Genomic DNA, 17,962 nt, shown 5'->3' with positions numbered 1-17,962 from the left:
AAGCAACAGCCATCACCTTTTGTGAAAAATGTTCCCATTTCTGATCAGTTCTAATGTTTCCATTTGAAACTGATTCCTTGATCAGAAGTTAATAGAAACATATCATATGAAATACACAGAGCACTTCATAAAACATGTAAGAAAACCAGGGTTGTGTCCTGAAGACTTTATAAGAGGCAGAATAAGAAAGAGAAAAAGCAACAAAGGAAGATAAAGAGAGATTTTTAGCAATGTATAAGTAAAGCGGGATAAAGCTGAATAGCAGTTGGATTAGTGCAGCATGAGTTTGTTTTTAAAGTACATCCCTTTTCTGCACTTCTACCCTCTCCTGTCTGCCCCATGGCCCTGACCTTGTTCCTCCCCATTTCAAAAGAGCCGTCCCTCCTTATTTCCCTTCTGACCTGCATTCCTCACTGCTGGCTGTAATGTGGTGATAAAGGCACCAGTAAACCCAGCCAGCTTGCCTAAGATCAGAAGATAGGGAAAGCGATGTTAGCAAATTAACCGATTGGTATAAAACAAAAGGGGGAAAAAAGTTGTCAGGAAGCCGAGAACTTTTGAACCCATTTAAACAAATAAGTGGCAGAGGAGCAGCTTGTCTGTCACAGGAATATCGTCCACAAGAACCGAGCCAGAGCTTGGAAGTTATAAGCGGATGCAGCTTTCAAGAGCAGCCCCTGGTAGGGGAACAGAGCTGTTTAAGAATAGGGAGCTCCTGCCTTTCAAAAGGCGGGACACAGTGGGATGCTCCCTGCTGCCATCCCCACCCCTTGCAGACCTGTACTTGATACCCTCAGGTGGCTCCAGTCCGCAACACGTGCAAAGAGGCAATGAAGCCTCTTTGTGCGCTCCTCTTATGATTATGCTTTCAAGGACCCTGGGCTGGCAAAGAAAGCGTGCTGTGCTGAAAATAATTGCAGTAAGGCTTTGAAATACAGGCTCATTTATTTAGTAATATTAACTGGCTTTCCTGCTTTTCCATCAGCACCGAGAGGGTTAATACCTTCCTCCTGGACTACCCTCCAGAGATTTTGCTCTCTGTGGCTCCAGATGGCTTTCAGAAAACTAAAGTTTTGCTGCCCTCATTAGTGACAGATGTGGGAGTTATAATTTGAAATTTAGGTTCACTAAAGTAAAGCATTGTGAAATCCCAGGAACCCACAGAAACTCTTAAAATGCGCCAGTGGTACAGATCACAGAAGACGTGCTCTCACGTAAGGCTGAACAAGAGACTTTATTACCAACAACATCACTTTCCTTTTCCTCCTTCCACTTTATCTCACACTTCCAGTGCAGCCTTCCCTGGGAGCCTCCTGCCTGGCTTTTTGCTGCTCGCTTAAAGCGGCAGCCCCCAGAGTCTCACAGCTCAGGGGCTCGCCACAGTGGGCACACCACACCAGTAAGGGGCCTGGCAGCGCTTTCTCCTGCGCTGAGTCTTGCACGCCTGCCACCATCCCCGAGGGCAGAGCATTAGCCTCCTGCCTCCGGTGCTCGCTTCCTTATACAGCCAGAGCCACGCACTAGTTCCGTACTGTATCAGCCTGTATTTCTGTACATTTATTTCAACCAGCACCTAAAGTAACCTGAACCAGAACCCATCTCAACTACTGCTTTTGTCATGAAAGCAGACAGATTTTTTCATTACCTCCATGCAGCGTGCTGGAGAACGACATGCTTTCATTACAAATTCCCTTCCTTTCTTTCTGCTATAGAAAGGGGAGACCCGAAATGTGGCTGCACTCCCGGAGAGGATGTTTGCTTTGGCAACCAGCCCATAACACTCATCTGCAGAACCTGACAGGTAAAGCCTCCAAGGTCAGCTTGCATTGGCACTGTACAAGGCCCGGAGGAGATACTGTTGCTTCATTGTCATTACATACAGCCCTTCACAGCAGCTCTTGTATGCAGAAGACACACGGTGTAACTGTCACTTGTAACATCCTCCATTAGAGTTGCTTGAATTTTGATCTGGGGGAGGAGGCCTAAAACAGCCGTGCAACACGTGATCATTTCTGAATGGGCTCCAAGTCAATGGTACCTAGTAAAGAGAGTCTAACTTTTTGGTCATACAGGTAGTTAAGATAACATTGACCACTTGGAAGGACAGCTTACTTCAAAAAATGGTTTTATGTAACAGTTGTACACTATGTATAAGTACAGAGTATATTTCTGTTCATCCTTCTCAGCATAGACATGCAACATGTGCAGAGCATCTCCGAGATGGATGCACCCTAAGGCTGTCAGATCCAGAAGGACCTCAACTTAATTGCAGCTTACAGCATCTGTATTCCATGCACACAATATCTTTCTGAAGAAAGCAAGTTTTAAATGATAAAAGCCAAACAAGCAAGACTTCCAGCCAAGTGTAAGCAGATCTCATAGGCTTCCATGGTTTCATGGAAGCTGATCAGAACCACAGGATCTTTCCCTTTTCCTTCTCTTACTGTAAACTTTTTCTACTGTTTCTGCAGGATTATGCTGTCTGATTCACTAGCCTGTAATATTTTTAGCCTAGAAATGTTGCATACAAATCATTCATTAAAAAGGTAGCATATAGGATATCATTGGGAGTTGCTTTAAGATTCAGTTGGTTTTTTTTCCACTTTCATTTAGCTTCAGAGGAGACGTCCTTGCAAACTGTTACCATTTGATACATCTCTCATTTTCCCAATAATCCATAAATCTGGTTGTGCCCGTGTCCCCGTGTCCCCCTCCGCCTCTCCTTTAAATGCTACTCATCCTCTTCCCCATTGCTATTACCCTTTTCTTTTGTCAAGTACAGTTATTCAGACAGGGAAGCTTGTGATGCTCTAGACAATAGCTCTCAACCATCCATTTCATCCTAGCATTTATTCTCCCCACCCCCTTTGAAAACTTTACATACTTGGGTTAGCACACACTCATGCCTTTGTTTGTTACTCACCAAGTATCACTGCTTTGACCTTTGCATCTCAGTTCTCTCTCTTTCTGCCTCCTGTTGCTGCACCTGTAGATCCCTTACTGCAAAGCCAAATGTTGCACTCCAGCCTCCTCAGTCATGCAGTGAGACTGGCGGCTGGAAAGCAACTGCAGGTGGGCTGCGGGTACTGGGTATGCTGCAGAGGGGAGGGTCTTTGAATGGGTACACCTGCGTTAGTGCCTGCCAGAGGAGGGTGGATACATGGCCTTGGCCCATCCACTTAGAGAGGGACCGTATGGAACACTACTTCTGAGAACAAGAAGCCAAACCCCAGTCTTTAGGAGTTATGTTATAGGGATTAAGTGCCGATCGTAACAAAGACAAACCAGAGCTCAGCATAAGAAGGAAGATTATCCTTCACTATGACGTGCACTGTAATTTCAGTGAGGACGTGCTTTGCTTTGCTTTCATGTGACCCACCTGCTGAAGAGGTGTATAAGCTGTCTCTCCCTTAGCTGGCGTCTTCGCTAAATGGGTTACAGCTGCTACTAATTTAGGGCCTAACCCCATGATGACAGAAGCCATGACTTGTGCACAGGAGTTTGATGAGTCCTAGCTGGGTATTTGCACATGGTATTTCTGCAGCTCTCCTACACAGCAAGGAAAATATTTTCAGCTCAAGGAGTGTGACCTGAACTTTCATTGCTAACAAAGTGAGCTGATACTAACATGGTTAAGGTGGGCATTTATAAGTGTGTCAACAGGAGGGAAAAATCCCATGTATGTTAAGGAAGACAGAAATAAAATTAACAATGGCTCAGGGGTGGCAAGAAAGCAACTTTAACAGCACCTTAACAAAAGGAAAAGGCTCATAAGGTCACTAAACGAAAACCAGCTAAATGAGTTTCACTACTGATAATGAGCAGGGAACCCAGTGCTTGGGATCATGAGTTTATGTAAATCTGTTATTACTGCAAATTGGCATCCTAAGACCTTGATCATACAACACTTGCACATATGCTTAACTTTGTGCACATGAGCAATCTCATTAACGCCAAAGACTTAGTCGTGCGTAAAACTGAACAAATGCATGAATTTTTGTAAGACTGGGATTTAAACACAAGGGTTAGAAAACAAATTTACTGTATCATCAACAATTATTTCTGAAATCCATCAGAAGCCAAGGTGGTGCCAGAAGTCTGTTTAGTGCAGACACATTCAAAGAGAGAGAGGAGTGGCATTTTGCAGATTGCTGCCTTTAAGTCAGTCCATTAGGCCCGATAACAGTGGGCCAAACGCAGATGGAAAACAACACTGCCCAGCTTAGAATATAACTGATTATGGGTAGTGGAGACATAGTATTTCCCATCATATTTTGCAAGATAAACTGGATTGCCTCTTAGAAATACAGATTTCAAACTTAGTTTATAATCAGCTTGGGCTTGACTAAATTATTCAGCAGTATCTCAAAAAGTCTTACAAAATTAATTTAAATGGTGTTAGGTTTACGTAGATTCAGAGCTGACTGCAGCATTTATATAAATAGCTGCAATAAATACAAAGGCTTACATTGGAGGGAGGCGCCTATTGCTCTGCAGTGAGGACCGATGGCTAGTCTTACAGCTACTTTTAATTAGAATATTCAGCAATGCTTCAGAAAAGAGAATAGCTCTCTTATGTTATGAAACCTGATGAAAATATGCTAGTTCCTTGGGAATTCAAAAGAGTAAATACAATAAAATTTGAGTACTTACCAGCAAGAGAAGAAAAAACAGCTGTAAAACAATGCCTGTAGAAGTAAAGCTTCTGCCAAATTTAAAGGGATAGCTCCAGGAAAAGAATTCTGGGAAAAGTGCAACCCTGCATTGGGAAGATGTAAAAATAAGGCCTCTAAAAATAAATAAATAAATAAATAAATAAATAAATAAATAAAAATAAATAAAAAGTCTTGTTATCCTAAATAGAATCAGGCAAAAGTCATATTTCTCTTTCATGATCATTTCTGTATGCTTTTTAGGGTTTTTTTTGTTGTTGTTTTGTTCCAGTTTGAAACAAAATAGTACCTTCTCAGCAGTCAGTTTTATTGCTACTTTTTGTCATGTGGGGTTTTTTTTCACACTTGCTGTTCTTTTCACCCAGCAGGATTGCTGCTGTCAATTGTGCTGTGTAACAGTAAAGTTGACGGAATTACGGTACTTTCTGTTAGTCACATCTTTGTGGCTTGTTTTGAAGCAGCAGTTTCAGGATCTCCAGGTCCCGCGTGTGGCCATGTATCTGACTCCTGGCAAAGTCTGGATATTGCACCTCTCTTGGTTCTCCGTAGGGCTTGTTGGGAAGGGTTGTCATGGAGATAGAGAGTCTGAAAAAGGCAGTACAGTCTTTCACGTGGCTGCAGTCTATATGGACAGGCTGCCCACAGCAATGGCCATGAAAGCTGGGCTGGCAGGGAGCCAGGCAACTTGTGAAAATGCTTTAGCACATTTGCACTTGACATTTTGGTTGTGTTTAAATGGAGTATCGGTGCATTGATGACCGGCTGTTTTCAAGTCTGCATTCATCTTAAAGGCTTAATTTTCTTTAAAAATAGCTATAGGGGATGACTTTGGTGAGGTAGCATCTTCAATTCTGTAATCTCACAGCACAGTAATGCTGCGTGTCCTGAATGTATGTGAACAAAGTGAAAAGAGTAACAGAGGCTGGAGCAGGTTGTTTGCCGGGAGGACTCCTCCCACTAGCTCTTTTCCCAAAGGAAAGGAAGTGTTAACTTTCTTCAGGGGTAAAGTTTTGGCTCTTTTATCTCATCTGTGCAGGTTTCAGAAAAGGAGGTAGGACTTCTGTGACTAACTGGCACCTGGCAAGAGTGTGATTCTGAACGGGGCTTTAAGAGATTATCATGACAAAGATATAAAAAAGTGGTATTAATTGTGAGAAAAGTGATGCTGGAGGTGTAAAAAGCTGGAGGAATCAGCCCTGCAAATATCTGTTTATTCTGCCTAACCTCACCATGTGTGACATTACTTTATACAGCTGATCAATAAGATGCACAAGTTTGCAAATTCCTACCTTTGGGGTACCACCATGTTCTGAGTTGAAGGACTGTGACAACTGGAGAGTGGAGGAAAGTCTGAAATAGGTTTGAACAGTATTCAATGCCTACCTGTTTCATTCCAGTAGGTGAAGAGCACAAACGATCTGTTCATCAGCCCAGCTCTGTCAGACTGAGCCTCCCAAAGGCTGTAATGATAATTAACTCCTAAATGTTGTGGTTTCTTTGAAATACACTTCCAATTCTTTGAGGAAATAATTATTTCAGAATAAACCAGTCTTTCTTAATCCAGACCTTGTTTATTATATTCTGAAGCACACCTTGAAATGCAACACTGAACACAAATTTCTCTTTGATTGGTTTAATGGAAACAATTTCTCTCTTCAGCAAGCACTTGCTTTCAGAGCGAAACCTTAACATTCTACTTTTTATCTGTCTTGTCAATCATTGCTTTATTATTTTTTTTCCTCTTGGCCCCACCTGGAGATGTCATATACCTCTCAAAAGCATGTAATCTGAAAAGACGCCAAACAAAGTTTTTAGTTTTCAAACCAGTCAAGTAGTTACCAGTTGATCTGACAAATATGTCACACAAATTTATTTTTGGAGGAACAGTTTGTTCAGCTGATGCACGGCACTTGAGTGCAAGTTTGCTTAACAAAATCATAACTAATGGCCAACTGTTATATTTCTGATTTGATATTTTATTTCATAGACTTATAGAACAATTCAGGCTGGAAGGGACCTCAGAGGGTCATCTCATCTACCTTCCTACTCAAAGCAGAGTCATGTATGAGAGCAGGGTTCTGGGGGCTTTATTCAGTCTTAAAAATCAAAGATTTTATCACAACCGCAAAACCTTTCTGGGCAACCATTTCCAGTCCTTGACTATCCTCACGGTGAAAAGGTTTTTCCTCATATCTGGCTGAAACCTCTCTTTTTTTCAGTTTATGCCCATTGTCTCTAATCCTCCCTTTCTGCTGGGTTGGGGCTTGTGTTACTAAGGGCTGCGACAAATAAACCCTTTTATTTCTTGTCAGTATTTCTGCATGAATTAGGGAGGACAATTACAATATCCTTCAGGCTCTAAGGCAAAGAATCTAAACAAAATTTTTCTGCTCCTTATGTGCTGTATTAAAAGATGAAAACTCATCCTTGCATGTAAGGAAAACAGAGTTTCAATGAAGATCTGACCCAGAGACTGGAGAGCACAGTTTTCCTATAAAAGATGTTCTTTCATTAAAGAGACTATTGTAACCTAAACACTTTATGATGTATTTTCTTTCCAAGGAACATTTTCAATCTCACTGAGCATGCTGAAGTCATTATATAGTTACTAGACATGCTGCTTTGTCCAGACAGACTTACTATAGGTTACATTTCTGCAGGAGATTAAAAATGATGAATTAGTAGATACCCTTCTAGAAATACTCTTTTAAGTAATATGTATCTGCATCTTCCCAAACCTGGAAGAACATATACAACAGCAAAGGAAATACAGCAAATAATTCAGGGAAAATAATATATAACCATGAGAACTTTGTTACCACTGTATTTATTTAAATGAAGGGAAACGTCCAAATGTGAATGCTAAGCACTTCAGTTTATTCACATATTTTACATTTAAAGGACCAACAGAAATAATTTTTTTTTGCCCTCCGAAGAAATGACTCCTCTTGTGGTTTCAAAAATTTTGACAGAGGCATGGAATATACTTAATGAAGCATGTCACTGCAGTGCATACAATGAAAGCCTTGTGTATATGGAAAAAAGATAAAAACCAAACAAATTTGAGAATTACCAAAAAAGGTTTCCTTCAATATAAATAAAATTCAGACTAGTGCTTTATTTTAACAGACAACACAACAGTGGGATTTATTAACAACTACATATTTACAGTGCCTCACTGGTAAAAACACTGGGCTTCATCTGAGATCCTAGACACTTCCTGAGAAGGCAACGTGGACTGAGGATTGCTCAGCACTTCACATGTGCTAGGTGCTAAAAGAGTGAAATTAAAACATACTTTAAAAATAAGTAATATGGCAAAGGTGGAACTGCTGATGCATGCTGTTTGTGCCCTGGTCTAGCAAAACTTGCACCTCAAGTACTCCCTTTGATTTCAGTAGATCTCTGTATGCTCCTAAGGTTAAACACAGGATAAGTATTTCAAAACCAGGAGCCTCAGAGGAAGGCAGCTGCTTGACTCAAAGATCCTGAGTAGAGAAAACTGCTGTAATTACAATTTTACATGGTATGGAGGCACATGACCTTGAATTTAAATCTGTATTCTTCTGCATGGGTGATTTCTACCACTTCACTTTTAGTTTGATCCTATGAAGTCTGGATTCCAAATATCTGTACCAAGTGACAAACTTGTGAAAGCATCTTCTTCCCACAGCCTCCAAAATCATAGTGCCAGTTTAGCAGATCTCAGTCTTTTTGGCAGTTAAATAAAGCAAGAACCGGGTCTTTTTCAAAGTACTCACAAAATAATCTTTCACTTATAAAATGTCTGTCCCACCATTCTTGTATCAGATCTGACCTCAGCTCTTCAGATCTAAACAGTTCTTTAAAAGTTATAAAAATAAAGAATTGATTAATATACAAATATATATTTCAGAATGATAAGAGAATAATATTAAACAAATTCCTCTTTTAATCTACTTTAAATTAAAAGAAATGTTTTCAAAAGTCTGGGCTGAAGCAGATCTTTATCTATTGACTCTTTAATGGAACCCATTCCCTGCAGATGGCCACATACAACTTAATGTAAGAAGCTCATTACTACAAAAAGACAGTGAACATGCTTCCACTAGCAAAGCAATTCATAAAATCTGCTGTGCCACTTGGTTTTTGGTATCTTGCTATCAAGAACTGCAGATATTTCTAATATTAGAAACAAAACTTAAGTCATGAAAAGTCTTGAGCTTCTTTCCCTGGTCTTCATTAATATTTGTTTTGCAAAAATCCAGTTTGTTTTGTATACTGTTTGTATACAGCATAATATAAATGCTCTGCATGAATGCACTCGTATGTACAAAACCAGTCAATAATTCAGTTAAGAGATATGCCTGCTCACTAGCTCATTTCATACTTTCACAATACCAGATTTTTCTGTAATATCCATAACAACATCATCTGGGTTGCTGCCTTCTTCCACTGAGATGCTCATGCATGTTTTCCTTCCATTTATCTCAAGCATCCGAAACAGCAAGGAACATTTTTGAACAACCTATAATACTCTTCCTGAATCTGAAACAAAAATAATTGAATGCAAATATGAAATAGATTTATTAATAGGTCTATATGTCTTCAAACTCATTTTGTACTGCTCCTGTCACTAGATGTTCTAAGGTGAGGCTTCTTTTGAGTTTAGGACAGACTACTGAATAAAATATCATTTCAGGATCATGTGTGTGAATCCTGCTGCTAACTGGAAAAACTGGAGGGGTTTTATTGCACACATGTTATTTCATGTGAAAAAATTGTGATGCTGCAACCAGTTTTACAATTTTTTTTAAAAAAATTTCCATGTTTCATACATTGGGTTTAGACCTGGGAGGACATACATGAGAAGGTAAAAATTGGACAGAGATTCTGACTCCACTGAAGGCAGCAGCAAAATTTCCCCTCTTCCTTCCTCTCCCCCATCAATGGCACAAGGTTTTCCTCCCTTGCCCTAATAAACGTTTGCACCACAACTCCACTTTAGGGCTGGGCAGACAAGACTGCCTGAGTTGATTCCCACAAGGAATGGGACACTTACCTTCCTAGACAACACACAAAGAAATATGAAAATGAACATCCCCTGGAATGCATTGAAGATTGTAAAAAGATATGCAGTAACCACGGATCCCTGGACGACATGGAGGACCCCAAAGATCCAGGTAGCCCCAAGGAGGAACAGGAGAGCAAGAGCACCTCGCGCACAGGATCTAGACAGGAAGGCAACAACGTGAACATGTGGGCATGTGCTATTCTCCTTCCCTCACCGCTTTGGATGACAGATGCTGCCTAGGCAATTTTTTCACAGCTGCGAAGGCTGAGAAGTGCAGATGCATGGGCTGCTCTTTAGGGTGTGCTGTAGCACTGTGGCATGAATAAACTCACATAATCACTGCAGAAGAGCAAAGGAGTAAAACTGGAGGGCCTTAAAACACTGGCTTCAGATATGTTTTCTCTGGTGTACTGCAGCACCGTATGATTTGATTTAAATCTACTGTTAGTGTAATTCCCCAAGGAAAAACATATGTCTGTTATGAAGCATTCCCCCACTTTTCCTCCTCCCCCTTATCTTCCTCAAAAAATAACCCAGAAAAATGTACAGTATGCTCTTAGGTCAGTACATGTGCATGACATCAAAGGGTTCCCAGGCTGCCTCTCAGGTTCACTGCAGAAGACGGTGCCAGTCGTAAAACTGGGCTTTCTTTGTTTCATTCTTCCTCTTTTTTTTTTTTTTTTTTTTTTAATAAAAATTGTTTTTAGAACACAATACTCTCAAATAATTCAAATAATTCCTGGGTCAGGATATTGATGCCTTAAAATTATAGGAACTGATTGGCTATGATTTTTTTCCCCTCAACGTGCTGTAGAGCCCTGCTCACAGACTTGAGCAAATTACAGCATGTTGTCTTGGAAATAAAGCCACTGATTACTTTCTTATTCATTCTCAGCCCAGTCATTGCAGGACTTCTTTTGAACAACAGACATTTTTAGCACTGTTCCTCTGAAAATGAATAATTTTCAACTTCATTAAAACCAGGTCACCACATGAAGCTATGAAGGGTGAAGAATAAGAGAAAGTAATCAATCAAACAATTGCTAAATTCTAACTATAAATCTAGTGCATTGCATTGAAACTGCAGGAGTGTTCCTAAGCAACACAAACAGTAAGTTGTTTTCAATGTTCCCTGTAGTACACTTCAGCTTTTCCTGCACAAACGGTTTTCAAGGTCCCTATAAATCAGTTTTAAAGAGAGTGAGTTGATGGAAAAATCATAGCAGCATGCAAAGTAAAAATACTGGAGTGAATCCCCCCATGCCCCCCAACACCACAAAAGCACCATGTCCTACTGTAAACATTTTACAAATAACATGAATGTCTTGGTTCTCTTATCACTGAATTACCTGTTACCTCAAGGCAAGTATTTTGATCCCAGTTCAGGCATAAGTTATGAAATCTGGTTTGGCTTGCATAGAGGTTGTGGAAAGTACTTAAGAAAAAAGGACAATTCCTTCTTTAAGCTTGCCATCAGCCTTTACCCTCTGGTTGATATGGGCCACTTGTATTCCTCATACACCTCTCACACAACCCCAGTGTTACTGTGCAAGATATTGCTCAATCGAAGTAAAGATTGCAAAATCTACCTCCAAATCTATGAGGGATTAACAGGAACCCCCCCCCCCCAAAACAATTGAACTTTCTTTTTCTACAAATCTTCCAGAAGATTAAACTGTTATTTATGAATACTGAATTTCATCTCTGGCTGTATTTAAACTTAGTATTTAAACTTAGAGAAGGCAGAAGTTGTATTAAATGGCAAACTTACCTTATATTTTCATAACAACTCACTTCTGGTTTTAACATTGCAGTGTGTCTAAATACTTTATAAATAATCACTCCGAAAGCCAACAAATTAACCTGGGGGGAGCGAAGAAAGGAACTTTTAGTTCAGACCAGGATGATTTTGTATTTCAGTAACTCTTACACATTTAAATTAAACAGATCAGATAAAGTTGCTGTGTATTTGAAGCCTACAGAATCCAGTGCCGGGAGGAGAAAAACCCACCCTGTTCTGATCCACTTCTATTAAAAAAATGTGAGCCTTGTAATAAACATTGATCAAACAGGGCTGTAACTCTACCTTATCTCAACAGTATCACTGCCAACAGTCTGCAAATGTTTATTGATTTTATTGGTAAATCTCTTCAATTTCCTGCTGAGATTTTTTTTCCCTAAGTAGAGATATATAAGAAGAGAAGAAGAAAAAAAGAAAAGGAAAGAAAAAAGAAAATCAAATAAAATCAAATAAAAGCAAATAAAAGCAAAAGAGAGAAAAGAAAAGAAAAGAAAAGAAAAGAAAAGAAAAGAAAAGAAAAGAAAAGAAAAGAAAAGAAAAGAAAAGAAAAGAAAAGAAAAGAAAAGAAAAGAAAAGAAAAGGAAAAGAAAAGAAAAGAAAAAAGAAAAGGAAAGGAAAGGAAAGAGAGAAGAAAAGAAAAGAAAAGAGAAAAAAGAAAAGAGAAAAGAGGGAAGAAAATAGAAGAAAAGAAGGGAAAAAAAAGAAAAAAAAGAAAAGAAAAGAAAAAAAATGGGAAAAACCAAAAAAGCCACCCCCCTCCCCTTTTCTATTTTACAGTATTGTGTAGATCTTGACAAAATGTATGTCTTTTGTTGTTGAATAACACTAATAACATCATATGTTCTGAGGTCTTTGGGCTGGGAAAACTTTCAAGTGGCACAAAAAACTTTGAGGCTTACTCAAAAATACTTTTACAAAAAATAGCTTTGGTTCAAATACTCCCTGCTTTGTATTCTTTCTTATATTTTATGTTTGTTTTATAAGTGAATAATTTCAGTATGGTTTTTTTTCCTGCCTTCTTTATAATGGCATTGTTTTATTTTAGTTTGAAACAGAAAAAAGCAACTAAAAGAAACAGTTTTGTAAATGATGCTCAATTGTTGTTCTGAACCTCTGTTTGCTCAGCTAGGCTTTGCTGATCTTTCATTTAAATTTATACTGCATTCCTTTAACAATGTGGATGAGTTTGCTTTCTTGCTTTTTTTAAAAAAAGTATTTTGCTTTGCAGCATTTAACATCAGAATCTATTAAAAAGGTTGGTAAATGAACCACATTTTAGCTGGATGTCATCCAGATACTATTTGTAGATCCTTGGTTGTAATCCCTTGGTTAGTTCCTGTGGGCTTCCAGCTATAGACTGAATAGAATTAATGTCTTCCCCAACTTGTTTCTCCAGAAAGACTCTGGTGTTTTCCTCTCCCCTTCTTTTTCTTAAAAATAATAATAATAATAAAAAAAAAATCCTCTGAAATGGAAAATCCTCCGAAATGGAAACAAAAGGCTGCTGGAGGAGCACAGCATCACTTTAAAACCAATCACTTTCATTTGTTAACACTTGTTATGTATGTCCTTAGAACATTTTTGTTGTGTCAAGGGGGGGGGGAGTATCTGATATTAAATGCAGGCTTTGCTTTAATTAGCTGCACGCTCATACTTTAATACAGCATAATGTATGTACAATTTGATAAGACAGGAGATAGAGCTGATTAGCAGTTTAGGGAATTAATCCTTCACTGAATACCTTGTACTTGCGCTGATCGTGAGAGCTATTCTGAAGCTCCTTATATTTAAAATTGTAATCTATAATATCTCCTAAACCAGCAATTTTTTCAAAGTTAATTATAAGTCAGTCAGCAGTTGTGGGTAATTATATGCAGACTTACTTTTATCTTATATTTGTTGGTGAATAATATATCAAATAACTTAGTGCACACACTGTAATCTGCATAACCCACCTAATGTGTTTATTAGTCTGAAAAAGGTAGGGAAATGTGATCAAAGTACCATGAGCATGGAGAAAACACACTGCTACTTCTTCAGAAACTGCTATCAAGATTGCCACACAAACTGCGCCACCAACCTTCCTTTCTGCCAGCCCGTCACCAAGATCACTCATGTCAATGAGAGCCTTCCTGTTGCCATTAACAGGCTCTGTAAGAAGCTCTGTGGGCCACCCCCCCTTATCGTTTGGCCACAGAAAGCACCTGCAGAGCTGCAGAGGTTTTGCTGAGCAAGGGTGGGGTGGGTAATGGGCAGATGTGGGGCCCTGCAGCCCTGGACTCCATTTCTCTTTGTCCCAGGGGGGCTCCTTTACACAAATATTATTTACGCTGTCCATTGCACAGGATAATAGGATTTGGCCCTCTGCATTAAAGTAATACCCATTAACCATGGTCTTTTCATTCATCAATCCATTCTAATGGGAATAATCTGTACATATCGGGGGAGCGGGAGAGGTTAACACCGGCTTCTCGGAGTCAGCTGCCAGAACACAATTATTGTACAATACGTCTCAGGTAGCCTTGCAGGAGGTAGTATTACAGGGTAATGAGGGTGAGCTTAACTTCTGAAATACCCGGTCATTTCCAAGATTTATTAAAGTCTTAAGTCAGTTTTTACCCCATTTTGAAGCATCCCATTAATAAAACATATATATAGTGAAGTCCATAGACTGCCTTTACACGGTGTTCAGTTCTCAAAATACTAGTTTTTGGGCAACATAGTGGGTCTTTTTGATTTTTTTTTCTTTCCAACCTAAGTTAGAGGCCTTTGGAACTGCATTTAGTCCTTTGGGGGAAGAAATAGGTAACAAAAGTAGTTATAACTATCCTGGACACAGAAATGCAGCAAAACTTGAGGGAAAACCATAACATGAACTCACAGGTAAATCCGGGGGAAAAAAACTAGCTAATGTTAATAATGTGTCAAGTGTGGCCTTTAGAGAAAACAGGTAATCCAACGATATCCTAAATTTAACATAATCTGCTTTAACCCAATGCTCTGTATGTTCTTTGCTATGAACATACCAGTAGCCTCAGCTGTTTCTGGGAAATGTGAAGTATGTTCATGTCGGACAGTCGCACCGAGTGGGGATACTGAGTCGTTTGACTGAGTAGGACTAAAGAGGAAACAGCTGTTATATAACTGGTGTCCCCAAAGAGCCATGTGTATTTCAACAAATGGGATGGGAAGTCAAATCACCCACAATCCCTGGTCAAAGATACAGCCCTTAAGACATTTGAATTTGTATCAAAAACTGAGCTTCAAATGAGCAGAAGCGTGGTAGGCTGTAAAAGTAATCCAGACTGTAAAGAGGCACAAGGAATCCTGGATCCCCAAATCTTCCGGCTGGGACAAACTGAGGGAGTTTTGGATGAGGGACACCAAAACATCTAAAACCAGTTTCTACTATACAGCCAAATATTGTGTTTTATACTTACTTTGGTTATAAGCGTGTGTTTTCATTTTCCTAATTAAAGCCCAATCTTCAAATCTTGTTGAATAAACCTTTGATGACGTTATAATTAAGGCTGCCTTAAGGTGACAGGCAAGGTGGATGAGAACGGAAAGGCAAACATAAGGCACTGTCTCCGGAGAGGCGGCAGGCTGGAGGGGAGCGGGATGTGCAGGCGGCTGTGAAACCCGGCTCGGGATGGGCTGTGCACAGGCCTGGGGAGGGCCAGCCTGGGACCGCCGCTGCCGCGTGCCGGCTTTCGGGAGGGGTTACCTGGAGAGCGGGCAGAGCTACTCCGCAGCTTTGGGCAAACCCAAAGTGCGAAATGGTGCGGCGTGGCCACAGTTTTATCAAGTGAATAATGACATTACAGTGTGACACGGCAAGTTCTTCTGCCTTTGCTTTCAGTGTTATTACATGGCTGAGCAGTCAGAGAAACCGCTGCATGTCCTGAGAGGGGCTTCTCAGCAAGTCTAATGGGAGAAAGGGGAATTACATTGATTCCAAGCCCAGAACTGAATTATTTTCTTCTATTTTTTATTTTTTTTTTATTTTTAAATATATATAACAAACCACCCCAAACTGCCGTTGGGCAGACAGTGCACTTAGTCCTTACTATTTCACAAAGGAACCCCCTGACTTTCTCCCTGGAAGCCTAATTCTGTGAGGTGCTGAGCATCCTCAGCCCTCCCTCCCCCAGAGATTCAGTGGGGTTTCACTCAACATGCTCAGGTGCACTACAGGGGTAATTTTAATAATTAATCTATTCCCCCTTTTTTTTTTTTTTTCTTTTAAGTGGTTAATCAAAGACAAGGGCTGATATAGGAACAGCCTCCACTCATAGAATCTTCAGGGAATCATTTCTCCTTAAGGATATGTGTGAAAGTATTTTTTAGCTTTTTTAAATTCTAGAAATGTTGTGGTATATTTATGAACAAATAGTAGGAAACTTAAAATATATTTATGGGAAGTAGACATTAAATAAGGACAATTATTAGGATCCCATGAAATCAAGATTCTGTAGATATGGGCAACTACATTTATGTATCTGTATAACCCAGGATATCCTCCAAGGAGCCACAAATCTGAACAAGCTAGGTTTTATTGTACACCCATGACTGAGTTTAAAGGGAGGATGGTAAGTGTTTGGTACATCTCTCTTGCGGAGGTCACCTATGTGAAGGGTCACAAGGATTTAGGACTTTGGAGTGACTTCTAGCCCTGTTAAACCAATGGCAGAACTCCTGTTAAACGGTGAAACTCCCATTGCCTCCACTGTTGTCAGGGCTTTATCTCTACACATCACAGAGAGTGACAGTCTCAAGGGATTCACGGGCAACAGTGAACGCTGCTGTGGGTTTCACTCTGCAGATTAGCACTTGCGTGTATCTTGGATGCACACTGTGGTATAGAGCAGGATAGTGACATTTTTTGGCAGCTGTGTTCTGGGGATCTCCATGGTACAGTTCCCATGTTCACAGCTGTGATGTGGGTGGGTCAGATACAACTGGCACACAAGGATGAGTTCAGAGCTGTCTGGAGTGGTACAAGTCCTAGGATCAGATCTGACCCACAACCACAGCACCGGTCTTGATAATTTTCTCTTGTAAAGAAATTTGCAGGAGAGAAAAAGCAATTGCAAATTCAAAGAAATTCCCTGGTGCTTTCCTAATCATCTTGTCAACAATAAGGAGGTTTTGCTGAAGGAGTTAACCTGGGGAGCTCTGTTCAGTCAATCACATGTATTTTAGGACGGGATGGGGAAAATTGTCTGTGGTTTTAACCAACCTCCATCTAGAGGTAGGATGGCTCTGTAAATCTGTTTGCAGATTTGCGTCCCTCCCTCTGTCTCAGTACTGCCACAGCTAACTGGATGGTGTACTTCTGCACAGGCTTCTGTAACGAAGGAAAGCCACCCAACGGTGGGCATGGCTAGAACTGCTTTGGCTTCTACTCCTCACAGTTCTGGGACCACGATGCAGAATTCCACCCATCCATAGTTTGTACAACGAAATAATAGAGTTGTATGTATATCAAGACTTAGTAACATTTATGCTGCTCTTTTTCCTGAGATAAGGATCCAGAAGAGCATTGAGAAACAATGTCATCTAGTGTCTAAGCAAATTACAATCTTCTCTGTTGATTACTAATTGTATTTTGCAAACTAAGAAATAATATAAAAACGAGCATGTAGGCCCCAAAATACTAAATGTTCCAAGCTGTTTGAATTCTGCTAATAGCACATTGCTTAGCAACTGCTATATTTAAAATAGGTCCTTAATTCCACTGTTTAATGTGCGTATTTTACATATTGGAAGAGTAACACAATATTCTGTCCTCAAGTAAATATGATGTTAGTGCTTCACACTGCATGAAACTCTCTCTGTGTAGGTACAGAATGGTAGTTATTTTTAGTTGAGCACTGAATGGTATGAAATACACAAAATTTAATAAAGCATGCAAAACATCTGCCTGCAAATAAAAATATTTGCACTCATGTTGAAGAGTTGTAGTTTCTTTTATAATTAATTACAATTAAATTGTAAGATACTGAGTGAAGTGATATATCATCATTTTGCCCCATCAAGGAAGCTGACAGCTGTCAAATTTGGCAGCTAAGAAATCTTTTTCTTCCTCCCTCCCTCCCTCCCTTTTTTAAGCAAGACAAAAGAGCACTTGAAAGCTCAGAGGGAAATGGCCCATCTTTCATGGCGGTAGCTCAGTTAGCACCTAGACATCTGGTAAAATGAAACAGATTAGGGCGAGAGGCATTCAAGAAAATTTTGTCCAACATGTTTTTGCTGAAAAACGTCAGTTCATTAGCACTAAAAGACATTCACTGTTTTAGACTATCCTTTCACCAGGAAAGGCTTTCTGACTAGGATAGCTTTTCTGATTAAAACCAGAAAGGACACTCCTGAACAATGAAAATCCCTGTGGACAGGGCATTCATCCAGGATGCTGGAGACACTGGCACAATT

General features: G+C 39.8%; 1 protein-coding gene across 3 annotated transcripts in view; it reads right to left on the bottom strand.

The window, feature by feature from the left end:
* Positions 1–7,529: 7,529 nt before the first annotated feature.
* ADGRL4 (adhesion G protein-coupled receptor L4) overlaps positions 7,530–17,962 on the bottom strand; it is a 76,896-nt gene continuing 66,463 nt past the window's right edge. For all 3 annotated transcript variants that reach the window (XM_027788243.2, XM_027788244.2, XM_005238448.4), the window contains 3 exons: positions 11,498–11,589; positions 9,715–9,883; positions 7,530–9,200 (listed from right to left, as the gene is read on the bottom strand). In XM_027788243.2, the coding sequence (XP_027644044.1) occupies positions 9,138–9,200; positions 9,715–9,883; positions 11,498–11,589 (324 nt within the window). In that variant the 3' untranslated portion in view covers positions 7,530–9,137. The remainder of the gene's footprint in view (positions 9,201–9,714; positions 9,884–11,497; positions 11,590–17,962) is intronic.

The sequence above is a fragment of the Falco peregrinus genome, chromosome 10 (genome assembly GCF_023634155.1).
Source record: "Falco peregrinus isolate bFalPer1 chromosome 10, bFalPer1.pri, whole genome shotgun sequence".
Lineage (NCBI taxonomy): Eukaryota > Metazoa > Chordata > Aves > Falconiformes > Falconidae > Falco > Falco peregrinus.
The sequence above is the reverse complement of the archived record's forward strand: the minus strand, read 5'-3'. Positions and strand labels throughout refer to the sequence as shown.